At 42.0% G+C, this 26,092-nt stretch overlaps 1 protein-coding gene across 1 annotated transcript in view; it reads left to right on the forward strand.

Annotated features, from left to right (window-relative positions):
- Window positions 1-462: 462 nt before the first annotated feature.
- The window catches only part of DNAAF11 (dynein axonemal assembly factor 11), a gene marked incomplete at both ends in the record, with an annotated part of 46,687 nt that continues 21,057 nt past the window's right edge, over window positions 463-26,092 (forward strand). The window contains 7 exons of the mRNA XM_084229745.1: window positions 463-574; window positions 2,684-2,851; window positions 6,553-6,630; window positions 13,290-13,462; window positions 15,560-15,783; window positions 21,252-21,440; window positions 23,915-23,989. Coding sequence (XP_084085871.1) covers window positions 463-574; window positions 2,684-2,851; window positions 6,553-6,630; window positions 13,290-13,462; window positions 15,560-15,783; window positions 21,252-21,440; window positions 23,915-23,989 — 1,019 coding nt within the window. The remainder of the gene's footprint in view (window positions 575-2,683; window positions 2,852-6,552; window positions 6,631-13,289; window positions 13,463-15,559; window positions 15,784-21,251; window positions 21,441-23,914; window positions 23,990-26,092) is intronic.

The following is a 26,092-nucleotide window of genomic DNA, read 5'->3' on the forward strand; positions in this document are numbered from 1 at the left end:
AAGTAGAAAGAGGTCTAGTGAGACTGATTGATTTTGGTTAAACCTTTGGATTCCTCAGCAGCATTCTGTTAGTGAGACCAGGATGAATCTGTGGTTAAAACTGTCAAAATTCCCCACCAGCCATTGGTCCCTCCAGGCCTGCAGACATTGGTTAGCACATTCTGTGGAAAAGCCACTTCTCAGATTCCCTCTGAGTGGCTTACTTTGCCATTTGAATTTTTCCAAAGTAAGGAAGAGAAATCAATGTTTCATACAATACTTTAGCATGTTCTTCTGTATCAAATGTTAGGCACCAAAACACCATATCTCTTGAAATAATCTTATGATGACATATTCATGCTTTTGAGGCATTTTTAAATCCTTACAATGAGTTCATTATTTGCAAAGGGCTTCCAAAGAGGAACAGTGCTCCTTGAGTTAAAGAACGTTTGGACTAAATTATATAGTGCATAAAACTGCAAGATGGGTTCCTGTTTCAAAGCTTGCAATGCCAGGACCCCAATTCATCATGGGGACATTCTCACACTTTTCTTCGTGGGGACTCTGGATTTTGCACGGATATTTGCCATTACAGGTGAGGCTATATCGGGCAACAGCAATTTCCTGAGCGTTATAAAACAGTTAGCCACACAGCAGTTTGCTTAATATAGAAGAGTTCAGAAAAGGGCCACTGGGAAATCGCAGGCCCACACAGCTCTATCTTCCTGTGCAATTCTCCATTTCATTTTCATCTGTCCTAATTGTGTATAATTGTTGCCAGTGGGCAGACTTCCTGTGTGCAGTCTTCCCTCTCCCGTGTGTGAATGTGTTTATGTAATACGTGTATGCATTTGTAGTTATTTTTTTTAAGATTTATTTGTTTATGCATACAGGAACTGGGGTATAGGCCAGAGGTGTGGCGGGGGTGAGAGGATTCACCAGAGACAGAGTGGGGAGCAGAACAGCCAGATCTACTGAAATACACCGCTGAGGGGAGCAGCAGACGAGCCAGGAAAGGTCTGCTGCACCATGTGGGTTGTTCCCTGGTGGGGGATCGAACTCATGCTGCAGTGGCTGTGGACAGCTTCATAGGTTGCGTCTTAACCCCTTGTGCCACCAGGGAGGCGCCATTTTCACTTATCTATGCTCAGGGATGTTCAGGTCCCCTTTACCTAATTGTGACTTTTGTTGTGTTAATTCCATGGCTAGGAGATATGGATCAACATGGTTCTTTCCTAATATCTATGTTTCTGAAGGGGAGGATTTGACAAGTGCATGCAAATGATCAAATTCACACACATAATAGCATAATAAGAAGAGTTTTTCTAGATTTTAAGAAAGGTGTCAGTAGAGAAGAAAGGATTGATATTTTGTACCAGTAAGAGTTTTGTGACAATCGGAGAAACTTCAAGTCTTCAGGGCTGGGCAAATCAAGTGGATGCAACTTAAAGATATAGCTCTGGCACTTACTGCCAACTCTTTGGGCATGTTATCTGTATTCTGTGCCTCAATTCCTCATCTGGCCAAGGTGGATAATTTTACCTATTCCTACGTTAATACAGGTAAGGCATTTAGGACAGTATCACCTCGTCAGTAGTAATAAATCAGTCTTTATTGTCTCCTGGGTTGGACATGTAATATTTTCACATTCCACCCAAAATATGAGCGTTGCAATGAATTTACACATTTTGTTGGTGCTGAGAAATCCATTGGCATTACCACATTGACTTTAGTGCATCTAATGAAGGTGATTCATGGTCATATTCTTGGCTCCAGCCCTGGCCAGTGCATCGTCACTGTCCTTTGGTGCCATCGTCATCAGTGGACCTGTCCTGCTGAGTCAAACTAGCCCACTGCCCCACGTCCCTCCCGTCAGCAGGCGGGAACGCTCAAGGCTCCCCTTCCTGTGAGCAGCTATTCTCATGCTTTTTTTTTTTAAGATTTATTTATTTATGCAAGAGCTAGGGTATAGGCCAGAGGCGCAGGAAGGTGAGAGGATTCACCAGAGACAGAGCGGGGAGCAGAACAGGCAGATGGACTAAAGACACTGCTGAGGGGGGCAGTAGGCAAGGCAGGGGAGATCTACTGCGCCATGTGGGTATCTCCCTGGATAGTCGGGGATCGAACCCCCACTTCAGAGGCTACGGACAGCTTCCTAGCACTGTGCTCAACCCACTATGCCACCGGGGAGGCCAGCTGTTCTCATTCTTCCTGCAATGCAAAATCTGGGGTCTTTCTCTTCTTTCTCTTTAACTTAAATTAATAAATATCTGTTGAGTAAATGAATGAAGAGATGCCTTGGTATTTCTACCCTCTGTCAATGCTAGGCATCTCGGCTGCGGATGCTTTGTGTGGCTTTACTTAGCAGTGCTCGGCCTCCTCAGCAGGAACATACCACGGCGAGCTTCCACATCCGCGGTCTTGTGGTCCTGACCCATCGACTCTGGTGCCTCCCACTTAGCAACGTGTATGTTGGCCCTGTGCAAAAAATACAGAAGCTGCCATCCCTTTCTCCCCCGAGTCGCCAGGGCATCACAAAAACTCCAGGAGGTCTCACTCCTCCCATCTCTTTCCTTCTGAAAAGCTCCTGGGCCTGGAGAGCTGCCATCCGCTGTGGAGGACAGCCAGTGCGTTCATAATGTAATAACCCGACAATGAACGCGGGGACCAGAGAGGTAATAATATGTGACACGTTTTCTTTCAGTCACAGAAGAGCTTATTAGACGGAATGCCGAGCACAATGACTGTGTCATTTTTTCGCTGGAGGAACTTTCCCTGCATCAGCAAGAAATAGAAAGGCTGGAACATATTGACAAATGGTGCCGGGATTTGAAAATCCTTTATCTTCAAAATAATCTCATTGGAAAAATTGGTAAGTTTTCAGGACTTCACTCTCCTGGTTTCTATAGCACTTTGAGTGGGGCTCTTGGGGGACTGTTGTGCTGTTCCTAGAGGAGGACAGAGCGGAATGAAAGTGACTGGGAAGCAGAGGCAGCCTCGCAGCTGAGAAGGGCGCTTCGCCCTGCACCTTCCCGCGCCGTCTGTCTCCTTGGCCCGTGGTCTCCACCAGGACCTGAAGGGGCAGGTTAAGGTGGGAGCACATGAGTCGACCTGCTCCTTTACAACCTGGTTTTTAAAAAGTTTGAAAGGGACGAGGATATGATGCAGGCATTGCCCTGGTTTGACATCATTCTGGGAGACTGAAGAGATGATGTGGGAGTTGAGTAAATCCTTGTCAGATGACCACTGCCTGGAGAGCCCGTGCTGCCCTGTCTGATGAGCTGACGACGACGAGCGTGCGCAAGTCATGGGGCTCCCTGCTGGCTAGGAGGGGCTCCGCGATTACACTTTGTTCCAGCTTGGAGTGAAATGAGTGGCAAATCCAGGAGTGGGGTGGATGAAGGTCAAATTATCAGTGTTGTGACTGACAGAAGTCTTTGGAGAACATGGTTCAGGGATCAGCCCAGTGGGTCTCCTGCAGGGGCTAAGTTAGCATTGCACTCCCCTGTCCTTGACCCCGCGGGGCCAGGCTAGCCCAGTGGAGATTGGAGCAGGCAGGAGAGCAGACCAGAATTAGAGAACAAGGTGATGGGGCTGATGAGGTGGAGTGAGTGCTATCCCCTGTGGTTCTGGCCCTGCAGCCTGAGATCTGCCTTCAGGATTACATTTTTTAAAGATTTATTTATTTATGCATAGAAGAGCTGGGTACAGGCCAGAGATGCAGGGGTGAGAGGATTTACCAGAGACAGAGTGGGGAGCAGAACAGGCAGATCTGCTGAAATACACTGCTGAGGGGAGCAGCAGGCCAGACAGGAGAGGTCTGCTGTGCCATGTGGGTCAACTCCCTGGCTAGGGTTTGAAATCATGCTGCAATGGCTGTGGATAGCTTCATAGTGCTGAGACTTGTGCCCCCAGGGAGGACCTCAAGGCTACATTTTAACTTTTCATGGTGATGCACACCCGTGCTCAGCAGGACCACTGGGCAATGTCTGGGGACATTTCTGGATGTCCCTAGTATGTGTGTGTTGTGGGGGGAGAGGGGCAGTAGTGCTGTTTCTAGCAAGTCATGTGCAGGGACTCTGCTAACTACCCTAGAATGCACAGAACCTGTCTCCTCCTTAAGAAAGACTTGCCTGGCCGGAATAGTTAGCATTGCTGAGCTGAAGAAAGCTGGGTGAGGTGGCTGCCCCCATTTCATGGGTAATGGAAATCCGGCTATAAGGTTGCAAAAAGCCCAGAATTTGCATCATTTTTGGAAGATTTATTAAAAATCTTTATATGTCTCCTGATAATTTTGGCATCTTTTACTTTTACCAGAAATTAGAAGCTCTGGTATATTGTTCAATTAAAAAGGCTGTTATAGAAACCCACCAGCTTTTATTCAGGGGGACATTAAAGTGTCGTCCTAATTGTACAGATCTAAAAGAGTTCCCAAAATTTTAATCTCCACAGCTGGGTCCAGCACAATGACTAATTAGTAGCATAGTATTTCAGGCCTTTTCAGAGCTGTGAGGAAGCTTACATTCTTGCTTCCAAAGTATTCTTAAATTAAACGCTCTTTTAAATCCTAATAATGGGATTTTCAGTGCGGCTCCACCCCTAGGCATTTAGGCTCTTATTTAGCAAGTAAAACTGTTTCTCCAGGATCCAGACTATCTCCTGTGCCATTGAGGTGGAAGTCTGCAAAAACAATAGCCTTTCCTCAAGTTCTGTGCCGGGTTGGTGCCTCCCAGTGTGAGCGGAGGACTGGCTGGGGTCCCACTGGGCTCTGCCTACCCCTGACTCAGAGTCTGAGTGGGTGTGCTCCCCAGATTCTACACGTGGAACTGCTCCCCCATGAGCCTCCAGTCTGGGTGAAGCCCAGAGTCCTAGCTCTAGAGTCAGGCTTGGCCCAGTGGGAGTTCACAGGCCTGGCTGTGGCAGTTGGTGAGAGCCAGCCAGAATGGTGTGGGTAGACTGACTCACTTCCCACTGCCCGAGCCTCTCCACATTCTGTCCACAGAGCTCCTCTTTCTCCTGACCTGTTTGGCCACTGAGTTAATTTAGGAAATCCTTCCCGAACAGGTTCTACCTTTCTTCGTCCCTGATGACTCTATGTTTAGAGGATTATACGTATAACAAATGTGGGGAAGGAGCAGGTATTTTCTTGCAGCCTGGCAATTATAACAGTAATGATTTACCTATTTTGGTTCAGGATGCAGATGAGAGACTCTATCTTAATTCTTGGCATATAGAGGCCTGTTAATTATTGACTGCTCAAATGTTGCCTAGAAAACTTTATAAACATTAGTAGTGAGTAATCTAGTATTACTTAGCATTGAGTAGTTAGCGTTACTCAGAATAAATCATTCCCAAACTCTCATTTTTCAAACTGAGTAAACCAAGACTCAGAGAGGTAGACTGTGATTTTCAAGTCTATGGGGCCAAGTGCACTCTCATATTCTGTAAACTTTACATGAAATGATCATGATGATGAGGGAGGTAATTATAAACCATCACATTTTGACTTTCACATTCTGGAAGCGCCACTGTGCCAAATGCAGAGTTCTTTGCTCTCCTTCTCCTTCTGTTGGATGTAAAGACCAAGAACTACTCCTGCAAGTTCTCCTGGAATGAGATAGTGTCACATCCTGGAGTCCAGTTCCCCTGCTGTGCCACTTATCTTTCAACAAGTATCTTTGAACAAGAATTCTCCATATCTCAGTGTTCTCCTTTGTAAAAGGGGGAAAACAATTGTATTTCGCATAGGGATATTATGAGGATTAAATAAGAAAACAGATGCAGAGTGCTTAGAAAATGACATGGCTTGAAATCAGCCCTCAGCAATATTAGCGGCATTATTATCTGCTGTTTTGAAAAGGCCCATCTTACAGCAATTCCTTGAATTCTCTATGCTGCGGTTTCGCCATTATGGGCCTTCATGTTTATTCAATACAGTCATCCTGTGTCAAGGTGATTCCAGCTTCAAGTTAAGGAAAATTCAACTCAGTGTGATTTTCCAGCGAGGAAACTGAGTATCTTACCCCACTGTGAGTCTGCAGAGAGGCCAGGCTCCAGGCAGGGTTAATTCCTTCCTCCTGCCCCACCAGCCGCAGAGTGGACTTCATCCTGTAGTTGTGAGTGTCCAGAGGGATAATACATCCTTCCGTTTTTACATCCAGTGGGAAAGGAGAGAACGGAAATTCCCAAACATGGAATATTGGTCTTTCCCTCTGTTGCGATGGGAGTGGGGGTGCACCTGCCCCTCTGGCATCGCCTGTCTGCCTGGAGAGCCCTGAGCTGGTGGGCTCAAGCCTGGCTTCCTGCACTGTCACTCACAAGGAACAAGGGGTGCCATGCGCTGGCCCAGCTGGTTCCACCTAACCCCCTGCACTGGGGTCCCTGAGGAACAATGGAGGGAGAAATGGGTGCTGCATACACAACTACAGTGTCAGATGTACACATGAAGACTTGAAAAAGCAACATGGTTTTGACAACCATCATAAGCCTTAGGCTCTCTTCATCATTTTCATAACAGAGCATGCAAAATATCTTTTTTCAAAGGTTATTAATTACATTACTTGTTTATTTCAGAAAATGTTAGCAAACTCAAGAAACTTGAATATTTGAATTTAGCTTTAAACAACATCGAAAAAATCGAAAACTTGGAAGGTAAGAATTTTCTGATGAGTTAAAATTGAGATTTAGAATCAGATTTACAAAGTATTAAACAATAGACATACTGTTCAAATGAATGTTTTTAACTTTGTATGTAATGCTTACTATAAAAAAAATCACATAATAAGACACATAAATTCTAAAATGGGAGCCTACTTTCACCCCTTCCTAGCCCGTCATCCTTCTAGAAGTGATGGTCCCAACACTTTGGTGTACAGAAGGCAGTTTTGTTTCATTTTGCTTGGTATCAATGGGCTCCTACTCTGAAACTTGTTTCGAAAGTGAATTTGTTCTGTGCAATTACCTTGTTCTTTCACTATCACCCCCCAGGAAAGGGGGGTGCTCTGTAACAGAATGACTGGAGCCTGATGTCATCAGCCACTTTTGTGCGTAGGGACACGTGGGCTGGTGCCAGCATCTTGCTACAATCTGCAAGATTTCTGGGAGCCTCCTTCCACGCTTCGCTCTGTGTTCAAGGGGGAGTTTTCCTCCGGGATCCATACTTAGAAATGGAATCCCTGGGTTTAAATACACAAGTGTAAGAAAATATTGCCAAATTGGTCCCCAAAAGAGTTGTATCAAGTTACATTGGACTGATAGTCCATGTGAATATCCATGTTTACACAACTTGACTCATAATTTTTATAGGCATATTTTAAATGGGAAGACATTGTATCTAATAATTTTTAAAATTTGCATCTTATTATTATGGGGCTTCCATATAACCTTTCAGGTGTTTTTGAGTATTTGTGTTTGGTATTACAGCTTCAGATATTTTGGGCACTTTTCTACTGCTTGCTTTCTTTATTTAACACGCTGTTACACATACCAGATATTCATTCTTTGTGATATATGTTTTCAATATTGTCTCTTGAGTGCACTACTCTTCTTTTATTTCAAATATGATGCTACTCTCATTCAGAAGTCTTATATTTTAATATACTCAAGTGTATCCATCTTTTTCTTCATAGTTTTGGAATAATGAATGTATTTTAATATTAATGATTTTACTTGTTCCTTAATCTAATACATCTCAAATTTATCATGTGAAAAAGGAATCAAAGGTACTTTTTTTCTCAAAATGTCTCTTAGTTGAAATGTATGGACCATCTTTTAAAGATTGAAATGCAGTTCACAGAGCATGAAATTCATCATTTTAAGTATGTGGCAGATTTTTGTGTATTCCTGTGTTTGTATGTTTAGTGTCTGTCAGTCTCCAATTCCAGAACGGTTTCTTCACCCCAAAATACAAACCATACCTGATAGCACCCAATCCTTGCCCTAGTCCGTACTAGTCCCTAAAACCACACCTCTACAACCATCTCCATAGATCTCCCTGTTATGAACATTTTAATGTAAATGAATTGCACAATGTGTGGTCTTGCATGTATGTGTGGTCTTGTATGTCCATAGCATGGTGTTTTCAGGGTTCATCCATGGTGTGGACATATCAGTACTTCACTTCAGTTTTGGCTGAATAATATTCCATTCTTTGTATGCACCATATTTGGTTACTCAGCTCTTAGTTGGTGAGCCTTTGGGTTGTTCCCTGCTTTGGTTTATTTGAATAAAACCGCTGTGAACATTGATGTCCATGTGTTTGTGTGAACTCATGTCTTCAATTCATTTAGTATAAAGCTGGGACTGGAGATGCTGGATCATATGAGAGGTCTTTGTGTAACATTTTGTGGAACTACTAAACAGTTTCCCAAAGTGGCTGCATCATTTTGTATTTCCTCCAGCAGTTCATAAAGGCTCCAGTTTCTCCACATCCTCATCAATACTCATTCATTCATTGCTGTCTGAGTGGTGTGAAGTGATACCTCATTGTGGTTCTGATTTGCATTTACCCCATGACTATTGAGTTTTGGCATTTGTCTTTATGTGCTTATTGGCCCTTTGTATTCTTCTTTGGAATGTTTATTCAAGGCCTTTGCCCATTTTCTAATTTGGTCATATGTCTTTTACTGTTGAGTTGTAAGTTATTTTGGATACTAAATTCTCAACAGATTATGTAATCTGTAGATATGGTCTCTCATTTTGTGAGTTTTCTTGTCAGCTCTTTGGATGATATCCTTTGGAGCAGGGTCATTCTTCTTCAAAATGGCTTTAATGAGGTATAATTGACATACAAAAATCTGCACACATTTAATGTGGTTACTGTTTTTTTGGTATAACTTTTTCCATCCTTTAACTTTCTTTCTATTTGTCTGTTGATTCTAAAATGTGTGACTTTTAAATGACATACAGATGGATCATTTTTTAAAATCTATTTTAGAGAGATTTATCCATTTACATTTATTGTAGTTACTAATAAGATAGACTTTGTTTGTTACTTTGCTATTTGTTGTCTATATAACCTATATATCTCTTGTGCCTCTGTTTCTGTATTGTGTTTTTATTTTTGTAGATAGGCATTTCTTGTAACCCATTTTAATTAACTGTTGTTTCCTTTATTATATATTTTTTGAGTTTTCTTATTTTTGTATATAGAGAACTAAAATTAACATCTTAATTTATAATACTTTAGTTCAAAGTGATATCATTTTAATCTTAATAATATACAAACACTTTACCCCTAGATACTTTGTTTTCCTGCCCACTTTTATGTTGCTGTTGTCAAAAATTGCATCTTTATGCATGTGCACCCACTAATACTGCTTTATAATTATTTCTTTTTGCAGACATCTTTTAATGGTTACAAAAATACAAACATAAGTTTATTCTGCCTTTTATTTTTACCTATGGATTTACCTTACTGATGCACTTTTTTTTTTAAAGATTTATTTATTGAACCAGGGTACAGGACAGATATGCGGGAGGGTGGGAGGAGTCACCAAAGACAGAGTGGGGAACAGAACAGGCAGACTGACTGAAATACACTGCTGAGGGGAGCAGCGGGTGTGACAGGAGAGGTCTGATTGCCATGTGGGTATCTCCATGGCTGGCGGGGATTGAACTGGCACTGCAGAGGCTGCAGACAGCTTCACAGCACTGCGCTCAACTGCCTGTACCACAAGGGAGGCCCTGCACCTTTTTTTTTTAAATAAGAATTCACGTTACTCTCTAGTGTCATTTCATTTCAGCCCGAAAGACTCCCTTTATTATTTCTTATGGGTCAGATTTGCTAACAACAAATACCCTCAGTTTTTGTTTATCTAGAAATACCTTATTTTTTCAAGATAGTTTTCTCAGATATAGAATCCTTGATTGGCATTGTTTTTATTTTCTTCCTTCTTTTATCAACCTCTCTACCTACCTACCTACCTACCTACCTACCTACCAATCTATCTTTATCTTTCACAATAACTTTCTTTTCTCCATTTTCTCTGCTCTCCCCTAGAACTTCTTATAAGTGGATTTTGGTTGTGATAGACTGATTTTCATGTATTTTAACCTGTATTCCTTATTTAAACCTCTGTCTTTAATTCTACATTCTCGGAGATTTCCTGTTTTACTTTCCAGGCTCCTATCTCATGCTGTTATTTCCTCCCAAATGTCTGGTAACACTTGGTGTCTGATTATATTCATCAAGGATTTGGCTGATTAGGTGGCTGGTGTGGGCTTATTCTGCATATGTGAGGTTCTGTTTCCACATCCTGCCTCTCACTCGGCTGGCAGGGCAACCATGGGCTCTGTGTGAGTGGGCAGACTTGCTGGCTGGCAGGCTTTACTTAGAGCAGGGGCATGGAGCAGAGGCAGGCAAGCTGCTCTCTCCACCCTACTCCCATCTGCCCATAGCTAAAATTAGGAGGACTTTCCTTAGGTTATAGAAAATTTTTTAGCCTATTTTCCTCCTGGTGTAGAAATTGGTATGTCAGTGACTATAGAGATTGTAGATTAACAAAGACATAAATATTCATGTATCAAATTTTCATCCTCAAAAGTCAGAATCTCATCACTATCAAAGCTCTGAAACCATCATCAGTGCTGGAATTGAGATATTTCTTCCTATCTCTGGCATTTCTGCACTGGGAATGGAGTCATGACCCCCTTCTGTCCACCTCTGTGCATGTGAACAAATAGAATCACAAAATTTACTCTGTGTCCATATTCTTTGGTAACAAGCTATCAGATGAGTATCTAAAATGCTCATTCTCAATTGGTTCTTCCATAGCTTGTTATTTTTAAGAAAGGATCTTAAAGGATGTAGAGTCCTATGTTTGCAGTACATTTTACTCATCTACCACTGGAGGGCAGCATTGTCACTACTGTGTTTTTGCACTTTGACAGCTTGGCCCACAGGCCACCTCAAATTGTTTACCTGGGCACTTCTTCCTTTTGATGTTCCACCTTCCAGCTCAAGTACGGAGGGTATGTTTGTGGAGCTGGCAGTAGGGAGGGAGGATGCATTTATCTACTGACAAACATGCACTTTTTGCTTAATTTTAAAGGTTTGAGATGAGAGAGGACAATAGACATGCATATTCTGCACACCCACTTATGTAAATCTCAAATTAATTTAAAAATAAAATAGAGTTTTGTTTGTTTTGCTGGTGGAAAAAATGCTAATATCCTTTTTTTTTCCCTCTTGTGGATTCATCCAGCTAGACTGAAGCTGCTGCTTTTTCCATCCCTCCTCCTTTTTCCATCCCTTCTACCCTAACCTGTAAAGAGAGATAGGGTTTCTACTACTGCAAGCTCTACCTCTTGGGAAATCAATGATGTTGATTTCAATGCTCTTCAGAACCCTGAAGGGCACTGAGCTGGATCTCTGCAGAACTGGAGGTGGAGGCTGGAACTTGGTGGAAGGAAGGAGTGAGTGCCTCACTCCAAACAGGAGTTTCCTAGTGTCGGTTAGGTCAGCAAATCTTTTGTGAGGAGGGCAAATGTGGTTAATTTCTTATATGTAGACCAAGTAGAAGAAAAATTAAGGTTCATCACTTTGGAAAGTATAACAAACAGTTGGAGAGTCCTTCATCTCCAGAAGTACAGCAAACTTCAAAAATACGTGAATTTTTGTCTTGGGAGTCTTCCAAGTGTCAGCCTCCTCTTACATGAAAGAAAAGGCATGATTAAAATGCCTCTAGAATCTTTCACCTAACCTTTTTTTTGGCAATAGAAAACATGCAGACATGGAGATATAAAATTAATGATATTTATATAGTTTTCATTTACATTATTCCTCTTGTGGCCGAGAACACATGTTTATGACTTAATGACTGAATTATCCAGTACACTGATGTGTTTTAAGTAACTTACCATTTGGTGCTTGAAACATTTTGAATTATGTTTGCTGTTGTGACTAGAACTGTTCCAAACAGCTTTGTGCAAATTAGCTCTGTTTCTACTTGAACTATTGACTGGGGCCTTTTCTCCCAGATGAAATTCTGGATCAAGGGAAGAAAAGCCTTTAAATGTCTATTTTATGTGTTGTCAGATTAAATGCTGACAAGCATCATTGTTAGCGCATAACCTTGCTAATATAATGAAACATTTTTGTTGATATTTTTGCTAATTTAATAGAAATAGTGATTTGGGTGACCTTTTTTTCATTTATATGTTTATTTTTAAAAGATACAAAGTTACCCCCCCCCATTGGATAAAGTGTTGAATATATAGGTGTGTATTTCTTCTTACTCATTTTGGATTTTCGTCTTTTTAGTAAATACCATAGTAATATAATGCACAGTTTAAAAAGCCAAAGTGCTCTTTCTACTCAGGTTGGAAAACAATCCTCAGACCCATAACTCTCACCCCCTCTAGGTCACCACTCTCAATTCCCCTATTTCTTCTACATGATTTTCAGTAATGGGCTTCATTGGCTGTTTCTCGACATGCCCATGTGGGCCTCACCTATTGACTTCCCGATGTAGAAGAGGGGAGAGTGAGAGGCAGGCGGAGGCTTCAGTTGGGGACATGGGGCACCCAGTGTGTCTTACAAGCATTTGGAAATAGTGTGGGGTCCCACTGGATGGTTATGTCCATCTAATCCCAAAGCCTTTGCTCCTGACCACCAGGTTCCCATGGGCTGTGAGGGGAGTGCTCTCTACTGTGAATATGACTCTGATTTCTCCAGTGCCCTGCTCTCTGTAAGGAAGGAGGCTGAGTCAGACCTCCAGGCTTCCACCACTTGCCTTCTCCCTGTCACTCCCTGGAAGACCAGACTGCCTTCTTCTTTACCATTGTCGATCCCTTTGGGTCCATTGTTGGTTGTCTTGACCTATGCTGGTTCTTCAGGGTGACTTTACAGATATGTGTCCTTGTTTCTTGGTTTTCTGAAGTGCCTTGCCTTTGAGGAAACCTCCTGCTCTCTCCCTTGTGGTGAGGTGTGTCCTGATAACTCTCTCAGGGGAGCAGATACCAGTGTCCTCCCGAGCTGGAGATTTGTTCTGAAGTGGTGCCCACCCCAGCCATGGTCTGTACTTGGCTTTCTCCATGCCAGATTGCCCACCTTGGGCTTGCCGATGTGGGCAGGGCAAGTGATTTCCCCTGACTGGAGAGACCAAGGGGTTGAGGAAATGGGAACATGCAAATAGAAGAATGAATCAAGCTAAGCCGGGGTGTGCATAGCACCAAAACCCACTTCTTGGTAAGCAATGCAGCAGAATAGTGCATATGTTGTGTCTATTTTCTGCTATGACACACTTTTTATTAAAAGTGGGTTTTGTTTTTTGGTTTTTTTGGCTTTGTTTTTTCATTTCTCTCAAAAGGATGTGAAGGGCTAAAAAAACTTGACTTGACAGTAAACTTCATTGGGGAGCTGAGTAGCATTAAATCTCTTCAGCACAACATCCACCTGAAAGAGCTCTTTCTCATGGGTAACCCATGTGCTGACTTCGACGGCTACAGACCTTTCGTGGTGGCGACTCTCCAACAACTCAAGGTAGGCCTGTCTGAATGATGCAAATGTCTCAGAAAGATGAAAACAAACATGACAATCATCCCGTCATTCACAGCATTGTCAGGAAATGTGTTGCTTCACATGGAATATTGTGATGCAATATGGAATGGAATATTCCAGAAAATCAAACCTGATTCTTTGATTTGCTGAGTCTTTAAAGCTGTTTGCATAGCTTCGATACATCTTTGAAAAATTAAATGGCATTTTTTCTTTTCGTATTCAGAAAACACAGAGCTTCATATAATTCTTTCTTGATGAGTTCAAATCATTGGTACAGAGCACAGTCATCATCACAAAGAACAAATGCAAAGCGTGGGTTTTGGGGTGTCTATAGCTGCACACCTTTGTGTTAATCTGAAACTACTGTGCTTTGTAATGATTCCTTTTTTTTTTTTTAAATAGAGGCATTTTTTTTTTAATTTTTATTTATTTATTTGTTTGTTGTTTATACATGCACTGGGTACAGTCAGAAGCGCGGGAGGGTGAGAGAATTCACCAGAGCCAGAGCGGGGAGCAGAGCAGGCAGAAGGACCGAAGTACACTGCTGAGGGGAGCAGCGGGCAGCAGGAGAGGTCTGCGCGCCATGTGGGACCCTCCTCCGGTGGCCGGGGAGCAGCTGGGGATCGAACCAGCACTGCAGAGGCTGCAGGCAGCTTTGCAACCCAGTGCTCAACCGCTGTACCACCGGGGAGGCCCTGTAATGATTCCTTTTTATCATAGCTTTCTCTTAACTCATCCTCTATGCTGGTCCTCAAGCTTGGTGTGCTGCACCCTCGTCTTCACCTGCATGTGGCTCTCCCTTTGAGATCTCTCAGGGCCAGACCTATAATCCAGAATAATCTACCCATTTTAAAATCCTTAATCACATCTGCAGAGTGCTTTTTGCTATGTAAGATCATCTTCATGCGGGTTAGAACATGATGTCCTTTGGAAAAACCACTAGAAAGACACCAGATATAAGCTGACTGCTCTCACTGGGACCTTCTGTGGATCCTGTTTTCAAGGGCTGAACACCAATCACCTGTATTTGAACTGATGACTCTATAAAATTATATAAAATTACAAAATTATTATATTATAAATTATATAATTATAAAATTATATAAAATTATACAATTATTATAAAATTATAGCATTCATATTGTACACAGGCCCTTTGTTGTAGGGAGCACTTGGGAAGTGTCCTTGTTAGACTTTGGAGCTGTGACTTGACTTGAAGCATCGGAATCCTTTGTCTGGTGGACAGTTAGAAAACTAGTATCTTTCAAGAGTTTGCCATTGACCATCTCTTTCTACAGAATGTGGATTCCCCAGCTCCCCTGTTCTCAGGATACTGTCTTGGTGCCTAGAGTTCCTGCTGGTGAAGCTAAAATGTAGTTGGCCAGGGGTCCTCTCACCAAGACAAAAGTCTGGAAAACCAGTATCTGCTGAAAACAGCAGGTAGACATTGTAGCCAGGTTAGCATAACCAGCTAGATCACCTTGTCAGAAAGTTAAGTGTAAACAGAAACTAAAGATAAGATGTTTTGATCAGCATTGGCAACGGAGCCCCCCATGTAACAGGCCCTATTCACTACCCCCTAGCTTGTGCCAGACAGTTACACATCCTCAATACACATCCCCACCTCTCACATTCCCCCACAGACTTGTCTTCCCTGAACCCAATTTCCAATAAATGTGAGACTTTCCTGGAAATAGATGCTGCTCTCCCTGAGGTGCAAGCCCCTCTGGGTCTCTCTCTCTACTTGGATTTTGAGTTGTCTTTCCACTGTCCCACGCTGCTCCCAACTCTGCCCCCAACTCTGCCACCCTACAAGGTGATAGTAGAAGTCCTACTTATTTTGTTACCAGTAATGATACTTTGAAAACCATGGTTTTGTACAAAATACACATTGATTTAGATCAGAGTTTCTGTTGTTCTTCATTAATAACTTTGCCCTTGATTCCATCACTATGGTGCATAATTTTTATTCTAACTTTAAATATTCTGACCAAAGGCAGCCAGGGCCGATTCAAATTGTGGCTTTTAAATAACTGACCTATGTTGGTGGTTTTTTTTTTTTTTTTTTTTTAATTCAAGTGGCTGGATGGTAAAGAAATAGAGCGCTCAGAAAGGATCCAGGCATTGCAGAACTTTCCAGAAATTGAACCACAAATCAGAGAGCAAGAGGAAGCTTACTGCCTCAGACGAGCCAAAGAAAAGGAAGATGCTCAGAGGAAACTGCAAGAAGAGCATGAAATGGAGGGTGAGAGGAGTCCCCCAGGCTGCAGGGACCTTGATCCCGGGGGCATCAGTGCCACTTGGTATGTAAGTTACCAACGATTGCTTTCTAGTAACCTCGTGTTAAACAGGCAAACTACATTCTCTTCCCAAGAAGTCATCATCTCACTTACCCTCCAGGCAGTGAATGTAAAGGATACATTTTGAAGTGAATTGGGGGGAACACATTGAGCACCCCATTGTTTGTGACAGTTCTGTCAGGCTTTCCTCTCTTAGGAAAAAAATGTCCTTCCAAACTAGCAACTTGAATTTGCATCTCAAATTATCCTCAGACAAATCCCTCCCGAAGATGCACAGGAAAGATGAATTAACAGGTGTGGGTTGATTTATAAAGGAGGAATATTTTAGAAAAGTTAAATGCAAATCACATTATTACAAATTGAATAATTTTGATTGCATCATAAAATGTTCTGTTTTGTGAATTACATCATGAATACATTTTTAATGTGATTAATAAGTCTCTAATTGGCCCTTTTTACAGACATGAATTTTTCATGCTTGTTTATTTTAAATGAATTGAGGGTATAGTCAGTTGATTTATTTCCATATCATGAAAACTTTAAATATTGTAATAATGGAATTTTTTTAAATTTGAGAAAATAATAATTATAAACTGTCTCAGATGTTGGAAAAAAATAGGCAACTGTAGTTCCACCACCCACATTTAATAAATGCCAATAGTTTACATGTTCTGGATATTTTTAAAAATAGAATATCATCAATGGAGTAGAAGACCCCTAAATATTTCTTCCCCGTTTTATTTTTCCTTTTATCATTAGTAGTGCCCTCCATTTTGAATCCATCCGTATTTGAAATGGATTCACTATGTAATTTGCCACCTTTAATAAGAGTGGCTCTGTGTATTTTTTTTTCTAGCATGAATGGCATCTTTCTACAGCCATACTTTTCATTCAACATTATGTTCCTGAGATTTATGCCTATGAAGACATATAGTGCATTCATTTTAACTGTGTAGTGATATTCCATGGGAAGCATCAATCACAATTTATCCAAGAGGTGACATTCAAAAGTATCTATGAGTGGCCCTGAGGCACCAGAATAGACACCAGCTCCAACAACCTGCCTGGCCCTGCTAGGGCTGCCAACTGAAGAGCCACCCTGGTGCAACCATCTCTTCTTAGGTGGCCATTTAGGGTTCCCCTACATTTTATTCATTCACACAACATTGCGCATGTCTCCCGTGTAGGTAGGAAAGATTTTCCAGGGAGTTCAGCAATGTCATTGCCGCATCATCAATTATGCACATCTTCTTAACTTTATAGGCATCACCCAACTGTTCTCCAAAGTGTCCTGATTTATATTCATGTGTCAGCAGTGAAGGGGAGCTCCTGATCTTTGCCAGTACTAAATAATGTGGTGTTTTATATCACTGGCCAATCAACTTGGTTGTTAAATAACACCTAATAGTTCATTTAATTTACATTTCTAGAATCACTAGTGAGTTTTAATATTTTGTGATGACAACAGCTTCTTGTATGTTTATTGGCATTCAGATTTCTTCTGTTCAGGCAGTCTGCCCATTTTAAATAAGTTGTAAGGATTTTTTTCTTATTGATTTATTGTTCTTTTATATTCTAGATGCAAATTCTTTCATGGTTATGTGCTTGGCTAATATCTTTCCCCAGTCGTTGACTTGTCTTTAATTTTAACAGTTTCCATCTTATAGAATTCAAAAACATTAATGTAGTTAAACGCATTTTTATGCCTTTTGGCTTTTTGTATGAAGTTTTGGGTTACCCCACGTCAAATCTGTCTGGAACTAACCTTTGGTTATAGTTCAGGGCAGGGGATTAATCTTTTCCCACGAGGTAGCTTGTGTCTCTGCACCATGCACGAAGGTGTTCTACTTCTCCCTCAGCGCTCCAAGGCCACCTCATCATGGACCCGCTGCTCCAGTGTCCCCAAGTCCACTCCTGGGTTTCCTAGACTGCTCCATGGAGCCCCTCAGCTTGTTTGCATTTCTGTAGGTTTATGGTAAATCTTGATATTTGGTATGAGATATTTTCATTTTTCAAAAATATGTTGACTATTCTTGGTTTTTACTCTTCTATAAAAATTTTAGAACCTGCTATTCAACCCCCACCCCCCACATCCCTAATGTGATTTTGATTGAAATTGCATTTAATTTATATGTTAATTAGGGGAAAGTTGACATCTTCATGACTTTCTTTCCTTGCTGAACTTTAGAATTGCTCTCTATTTATTTAGAACTTCTTCTGAGTTCTTCAATAAGGTTTTATAATTTTCTCTATAAAGGTCTTATGTTATCTTTTATTAGATTTATTTCTATGTGTCTTGCAGAATGGGATTTTAAAAATAGACTTGTAATTGGTTCTTGCTGATGCATAAAGAGATGAAAGATTTTCTGTGTACTGATTTCTATATACTGATATTAAGCAATTTTACTGACCTTTAAAAAATATGCAATAGTGAGTCTATAGATTATCTTGTGTTTTCTTTCCAGAAAACACATTTTTATAAATAGCAACTTACAACTCCTTCTGCCTCTGCTATATAATTTTTAAAATGATGTCTTCCAAGGTCTTCAGTATGGGATGGAATATAGTGATAAGAATGTCTATCTATACCCTGTACTTGACTTTAAAAGGAATATTTCCATGCCTCGTCATTAAATATCATATTTGTTATGGGGTTTTGGTAAAATTAAGTAAGTTTCCCTTTATTCCAAGTTAGTGAAGAGCTTTTATTATGACAGATACTCTGGTTTTTTTTTTTTTCTGTATCTATTTAGATAATCATGTTTTTCTGTTAATGTGTTGAATCACATTAACACATTTTCCAATATTAAACTATCCTTGAATTTCTAGAATAAAGTTTACAGCATTGCTGCATTCGTTTTACTAATATTTTATTTATAATATTCAAATCTATGTTCATAAATGAGTTTATGCTGCGATATACTTTTTTCACTGTATTTTTCTTGATGTTTTGCAGCAAAGTGGTAAGAGGCATGTAAAATCATTTTCCATTCTTGGCTTACAAAAGTTAAAAACGATCTGTCCCTTGCCTGTTAGTAGAAGCATCAGTAGGGTTTGTGTAGGGATCTTTTTGCCTTCCCCACAGCCCTGGGCGGGTCCTTCATCCATCATTCCTTTCACTCCATTCAGCCTGTTTGTACAGAAACCAAGACAGTTTTCACGAGTGTCACTGGATAATGAGTCGTTGGCTGGGGGAGAAATATGCAGCTGCTCCTCTCTCAAGGCTGCAAGGAGAAACCCCATAGAGGCCTGGGGGCTACCAGAAGAGGAGATGAGCCCCTCATCTCTTGAGTTCTGGGCTGGAGCCTGGAACAGAAGGTCAGGGACAAGGGCATGAATGGAACCAGCTCACACTTTAAGCCTTTGGTACGGAAAGGATTTGTAAATATCCCATGGGCCATGTACATATGGAAGAAGAAGGGATACTGCTCAAGAGAGTCACGGTGGCACATGGGGTGGACTATCAGTGACAGAAACTGAGGGTTGACACAAATGACCAGCCAGGTAGCTTATTGATTACTCTGACAGGGAAGGAGGGTCTTTAGTGTCTCCAAGATCCCACAAATGTGTTCACAAGAGAAAGCCAGTAACTGGGCATCAGCTCCAGAGAGGGCCCTGCAGCCAAGTTTTAACACCATTTGTGTCCTAAGAGATGTTTGTCTCCTCCTCCCTCATCCTCCCAGCTCCACATTTCTGAAGGCAGGGGGAACCTAAGAGGCTCAGTGAAGTGGGGTGCAGAGGGAAGAAGCAGTGAGGACTGAGGGGTGAGTAGTCTTATCTCTCTCCCCATGCCCAGCCTGATCTAGAACTGGCAAGGGAGGTTTGGATAGGGAAGGGAAGGGCTTCTCTATTTGGATGTAAGTCTGAAGTTGTATTTAAACTGTAGATCTTTTAATTCCTGAAAATGAGTTTTAGCTGAGATAAGATTGTTCTGAAGCATGACTGTAGGGTCTGCTCTGAGCAGGAAGAGAATTCTGAGGGAATATTTGAAGGAAGTGGTTGAAGAGCAAACTTTTTGTTCATATCCTAATGATTTCAGTATTTTCATCAGCCAGTGACGTATATCTAAATGCATTTTGCCTTTGGTGACTCCTCTTATTTAGGTGATACTATCATAGCTTTCCTTAAGCGCATTTAAAAAAAATTTATTATGCTATTTTTAGATTGCAAAAGTTAAAAGTAGCTAATTAGTCACTTTTCAGCGAAAACAAATTCTTTTAAATGAGAGTGAAGCCAATTTTTTCAGTGATGATGAGCTAGAATATTATAGGATGATATAGAGCATCTTATAAGATTGCTTTCTCAATACCATTAAGAGCTATAGCTATATGGCAGAGCTTTTATTTTTAGCAATCTGCATTATTTTTGCTTATTAAACTATCTAACTGCATTTTATAATATGTAATGAATCTAAGTAGAATTGTTCTCTATGTTCTGTTTATACCTTTAAAATTTCATGTTCTGGTGCTTTCAGCCCATCCCTTCAAAAAAGATCATATTTGAAGGTCAACTAAATGAGCCTTTTGTGTCCTCTCATTTCACTTGCAACAGTGAAACCGAGTGTCTAATAAGGACTCACTATTCATGTTCTTGGTACTAAAGACTTCCTATAGATTTTTTCCTTTGATGTCACTTTGTAGCTGAATGTATAAGTTCTATAAAGGGTGAGGGGAGAGAGGCGATCCCTGCTGTCATTTTCTGCTGGGACTCTCCTGAAGCAGTGTTGCTGTCTGTCTAGACTGGAACCATCTTGACTGTCGAGCCCACAGAAGATGCTCCATAGATATTTCTTGAATCCGTGATGAACAACTATTGAGTATCTCCTGTGCCCTGTGATGCCATGTGGAGACAACATTTATTTCTCAGTCCACAAATCATAAATAAAAAAAGAGAATAGGGCCCTGTTACCATATAAAGCTACACAATCAAAAGTTGCCTCTGAGAAATGGAGTAGGCAGAAGTCGGAGGGTGGTAAGTCCCATACATCCCCCTAGAGAGACTTGAGGAGGAGAATCACCCTGTTAGAAAGATCCCTGTGGGAGCAGCATGGGGGCTGGAACTGGGGAGGTCAAGATTGCAGATGAGGGAGGTTGCCTGGCCCTGGGGTCCCCAAGCTCGCTTGGTCTTCAGAACTTCCTGCAATATATGTAAAACCCAGATTCCTGCCCTCCCCCACACAACTGCATAGAATGGTGGGATTCCAGGACTCTGGGATCTTAATGAAGCTCCAGGTGATCACATCACCTAGGGCTGTGGGCCCTGAAATCTGCCTGTAGGCGTGTCTGTGGGGAGAGAAGACGCGGCCCAACCTGGTGCTGTGGCTGCAAACCCTCATCCGGGCTGGGATGAGGCTCTTTCAGACCCACGTGTCACTCCAGGCAGGACGATGAGACAGAAAGGAGCATGAGGTGCTGGAGGGATGTGCTGAGGGTGCGACTCCCATGTGGTCCCTGGACCTGTGCTTTTCCTAGCTCTTCTTGGACGGAGAGCAACGAGCACCTACCGGCACCGGGAGCACCAGAGGGACACAACAGAAAGGAACCAGACAACAGCCAAGAGGACCTGGAATTCTGGAATAAGCCCTCTCTATTCACTCCTGAGTCCAGATTGGAGACGCTTAGACATATGGAAAAGCAACGGAGAGACCGAGAAAAATTAAGGTATTCCCTTTTCTCGTGTGGCTGAGAGGGAGGCAGCAAGCCCTCCTGGAATGTGTTTGCATCATGGAGCATGTTCTACCCATGCTCCATGCTAACTCTGTACCACTGCTCACACTTAGACTCCAAGTTCAGTTTGTGGTTGTGTCTGCTACCATTTATTAATGCCAAGCTGCCTTCTCTAGAATATCATGAATTAGGACCTTTTAGGTAGGGCTTTGCTTACATGTCCTTAGTTTTTTAAGAAATTTAAATGTATGCAGTTCCCCTATGGCCTGGCTTAGCAACAGCAGTGATCCTGAGACAGAAAAAGACTATTTTGTAGGATGAATGAGTTTCGTTGCATCTTGTTTACAAAATTAATGATTAGATGCTAGTTTCATTCGGCATTTTGTTTTCCTAATACAACTTCCTTGGGTATTTACTAGCACACTGTCCCTTTTGAATTGGTTAGCTATAATGTGATGATCTCTATAATGGGATGATCTCGCAGAAGCTAGAATGCTTAAGCTGTTATTTTCAGAGCAGTGTTGTAAAGATAGGCTCTCATTCCGTTCCATGTCACTGCTTAAGTCAAATATTTGAGAAGTCTCACTCACGGGAACACTTATGATTCAGAAGCTCTAGCGTGTGATCAGTTAGCTTTGAAATGCAACAGTTTGCATGGCAGTGACATAAGCAAAGCAACTAAGAGCAAGAAATGGAAAAGACAAAAAAGCTCAGTAATCTTTGCTGCTTTGAGAAAATGATCTTCCTTAATTGCCTAAATAGGAAGGTACAAAACTGAGAATGCAAATTTTCCTAAAATACTTTGTTTTAAAATTTGGTGCTTGGACACTAAGCGGCTCCTGGCCTTTAGAAGAGTGTTGCAATGGCATCGGGAAGTGTGTGCTCTTGTCCGGACTGTGCTGCTTACTCTGCGTGCTGTTGGCAAATACAGAACTTCTCATGTGTCTCCGCCTCTGCTACGCCGGGGTTACCACACCTGCCTTAGCCACCCCACTGCGCTGTGAGGAGTCACATAAGCCAATACATTTAAAAGTGCTTGGCAGACTCAAGTAACCTCTGAAATGTCCATATAATATGTACTGTATTCCTAGCATATGCACACACACGATGTATTTATGCATGTATGTGTATCTATACAGGTTTTATATATATATATACCTTTACACATACACAGAATACATACTAGACATTGTACTGAACCTGAAATCCGGAATATTCCTTCCCCTGACAGCCTCTCTCTGGCTGGATTATATGGCAGGCCTCCAGCATGCCCAGGTGCGGTGGGCAGCCCAATGCAGTGGTACCTGAGATGTTGCCTCTTGTCAGTGCCCCTTCATTCCCCTCTATTTTGGGCAGCAATGCATGTCACAGAAACATTACCTTAATTGGGCCTGGAGGCTCAGGTCCAAAGCAGAAAAATGTGAATGAATTTATATGTTAAAGTTAATTGACTCAAAATCTATATGTAAAGAATAATAGAAATCCAAGACCAAAAAAAAAAATTGCCTACAATTTCATCTTCTAAATAAATGTGTCCTTCTGATCTTCTAGAGATTGTCCACGTCTTTAAGTTTTTATATATTTTAGTCATATTTTCAATAACTAGAACTTCTTCTACTCCATGTTTCTTTCATATTATTCTTTGAATGTTTTTCTTTTATTCCATTTCTTGTCCTCCTGCCCCAACCCCTTCAAGGAATTGAGTACTAACAGGTTTGGGTCCAATCTGCCAGAACTTTCTCCACCCCCTGCAATCTTATAAATCATTTTGGCAAGTGTAGAGCTTGGGGTCTTTTAAAAGCAAAAGTGGACATTATATTGTATATATGTGTTCTCACTAAATACAACAACAGTTGCCCATCACTTTTTTAGATCCGTAGGTAAAGAAGAAATGTAGCTTTTAATAGTTGTAAAATATTTCATGATGTGAATATGCCACCATCGTCCTGGTCATTCCTCCACCCGTGGATGATCATCAGCCAGCTCTGGGATTTTGCCACTAGGGACGATGCTGTGACAGGCATCCTGCAATGTAGGGCCTATGGGCTGGTACTTTTATTGCTATAGAATAGATTCTACTTGGCATTTTAAAAATTGTAATTTTAACTAAAGCAGAAGCTGTATATACAAATGGAGAATTCATAGTTAACTGGGCAAGTCATGCATAAAATAGACTCATTTAAAATATTCATGGATATTTCATGAAAAGGAAGGTTTCCCCCCATTTGAATTATCTGGAAAATTGTTTTCATTATATTTGTGCTTTACAGCTATAGAGACAACAATCGAGAAATTTGGCTTGATGATCAATTCCCAGCTTAGGATGAAAAGAACGGATTTCATAGCAGTGAATTGTTGATGGATACACAAATATCTGATTAGTTTTTATTAAACTCACAAAATTATTAATAACTTCCATGATCTTTTTACTTTTCCCTCTCCCCTCTGCCCCTTGTTCCAACCTTAAGTGAAAAGAAGAAAGTGAAACCACCCAGGACTTTGATCACTGAAGATGGGAAGCCCCTGAATGTAAATGAACCCAAGTACGTGAGGCCAGGTAGAGGCGGGATGGGCAGAGTGTGTGGTGTTGGTGGTGGCGGTGTTGGTTGGTTGGTTGGTGGAGGTGACGGTTTCCAGAGTGTTGGTGGAGGTGATGGCTTCCATGGGGTTGGTGGAGGTGATGGCTTCCAGGGTATTGGTGGAGGTGACAGTTTCCAGGGTGTTGGTGGAGGTGACAGTTTCCAGGGTGTTGGTGGAGGTGATGGTTTCCAGCATGTTGGTGGAGGTGGTGGTTTCCAGGGTATTGGTGGAGGTGATGGTTTCCAGGGTGTTGGGAGGTGAAGGTTTCCAGAGTGTTGGTAGAGGTGATGGCTTCCATGGTGTTGGTGGAGGTGACGGTTTCCAGGGTATTGTGGAGGTGATGGATTCCATGGTGTTGGTGGAGGTGATGATTTCCATGGTGTTGGTAGAGGTGATGGTTTCCAGGGTGTTGGTAGAGGTGATGGTTTCCAGGGTGTTGGTGGAGGTGATGGTTTCCAGGGTGTTGGTGGAGGTAATGGCTTCCATTGCAGTTTAGCTGCAGAGCACACCTGCCTGCTCTTAGCAAGCCTGACAAGCCTAATAATATCATTTTGTGCAAATCTGAAAACAAAACATCTATTATGTTCCAAGTGCATAGAGTTTGATTTAATTTTCTTGGCATCCAGAAAATGATGTTGACCTATGGAAATTCTTTGTTATTTATATATCCTCTGATACATTGGACCACACACAAGTTCGTGCCTGATAATTGCCAGTGACTGTTGTTGTGTTTCTTAATTTTTAAAACTCTGCCATGGACAGGATGGCTGAGAATACTAATCCTTCTCCAATGTATTTGCTTTCTATTCTGGAACACATCTATAGAGCTTTCAGATGCTCAGGAAAGAAATGGATACAAGTGCCTCTATGAAGTTAATAAGAGAGGAAAAATATCAAACTGCCTGTCCTATCTGACCTATTCTATTTGGCTGTGTTAACATTTAAACGTAGAAAATAGGTCTGAAAGGGCTAGAATACCAATCTGGAAGCCTCTGGAGTAAATTCTGTTTGCTTAATTTCATTACTCAAAATCTATTCACGTTCAACATTTTGTTCGCTGGGCCATTTCCATGAGGGCACTGTCTCGAGCCAGTCCAGGCTCCTTGCGATCATTTTGCTCCAGTCTCAGGTAACAGGCTTTTCTTGCTCGGGTCCAAACCCTGGGCCTGAGAGATGAAGTGACTTGCCCAGGGTCACACGGTCTGATCCGCACTGCTTACCCAAACCTAGTGATTTGCATGATCAAGTTTGTAAACTCACCTCCCCCCAGCCACAGACACATCTTTATCCAGCAGGCGTGAGTGTGGCACAGGGCCTGACGCCGGGCACTGGGCAGGCAGAAGTGCCCACAGCAGCTTCTGCCTTCACAGAGGTTAAAAGTCTAGTGGGAAGATCATCTTTCTTCAGCCAACAGCAGGGCTTCAGGGAGACCCCCAGTAAAATGCATCCCTAGTAAAATCACCACTCTTGTCACCCCACTTACCTCCCCCCACACCAATTCTATAGAGGGGGTTCAGTGCATAATGTATTACCTGCTACCTCCTTGACTACCACTTACTGCCATCAATGCCATCAATGCCGCTGTCACCCTGCCTGGCCCTCCCGGGTGATCTATCATCCCAAATTGTGTCCTTATACGATTCTGTGCCTCCTAATTCAGCTCAGTCTCTCCCGCCTGCCTGAGCCCTCACCTTCTACTGTGCCCTCTGGCATTTGTGCTTTGTCAACAACACATGTATCCCAACCTCATCTCTCAATTTCTCTTTTATCTTCTTCCCTGGAGGATGCTTCTACTGCCACCCCTTTCACTTTCTCTCAACCAGACACTCCACTAAGGGCTAAGCAAAGTTAGCCCTCTCAGCTGCTTTCAGACCATCTTCGCCCCTTCCCTACAACGTCCCAGCTCCACTGGAGCACAGGTTATGTGGACAGGCCGCCCCACACCTCCTTACTTCTTGACCAACCCCCAACCCGCCCCACTCTCAATGAGCTGAAGAACTGAACACCAGCCCATTGCCCCCTCCGTCTATCCTGCCATCGTCAGTCTGTGACGCCGTCTTGCTCAG

The sequence above is a fragment of the Talpa europaea genome, assembly GCF_964194135.1.
Source record: "Talpa europaea genome assembly, chromosome: 3".
In the NCBI taxonomy this organism is placed as follows: Eukaryota; Metazoa; Chordata; class Mammalia; order Eulipotyphla; family Talpidae; genus Talpa; species Talpa europaea.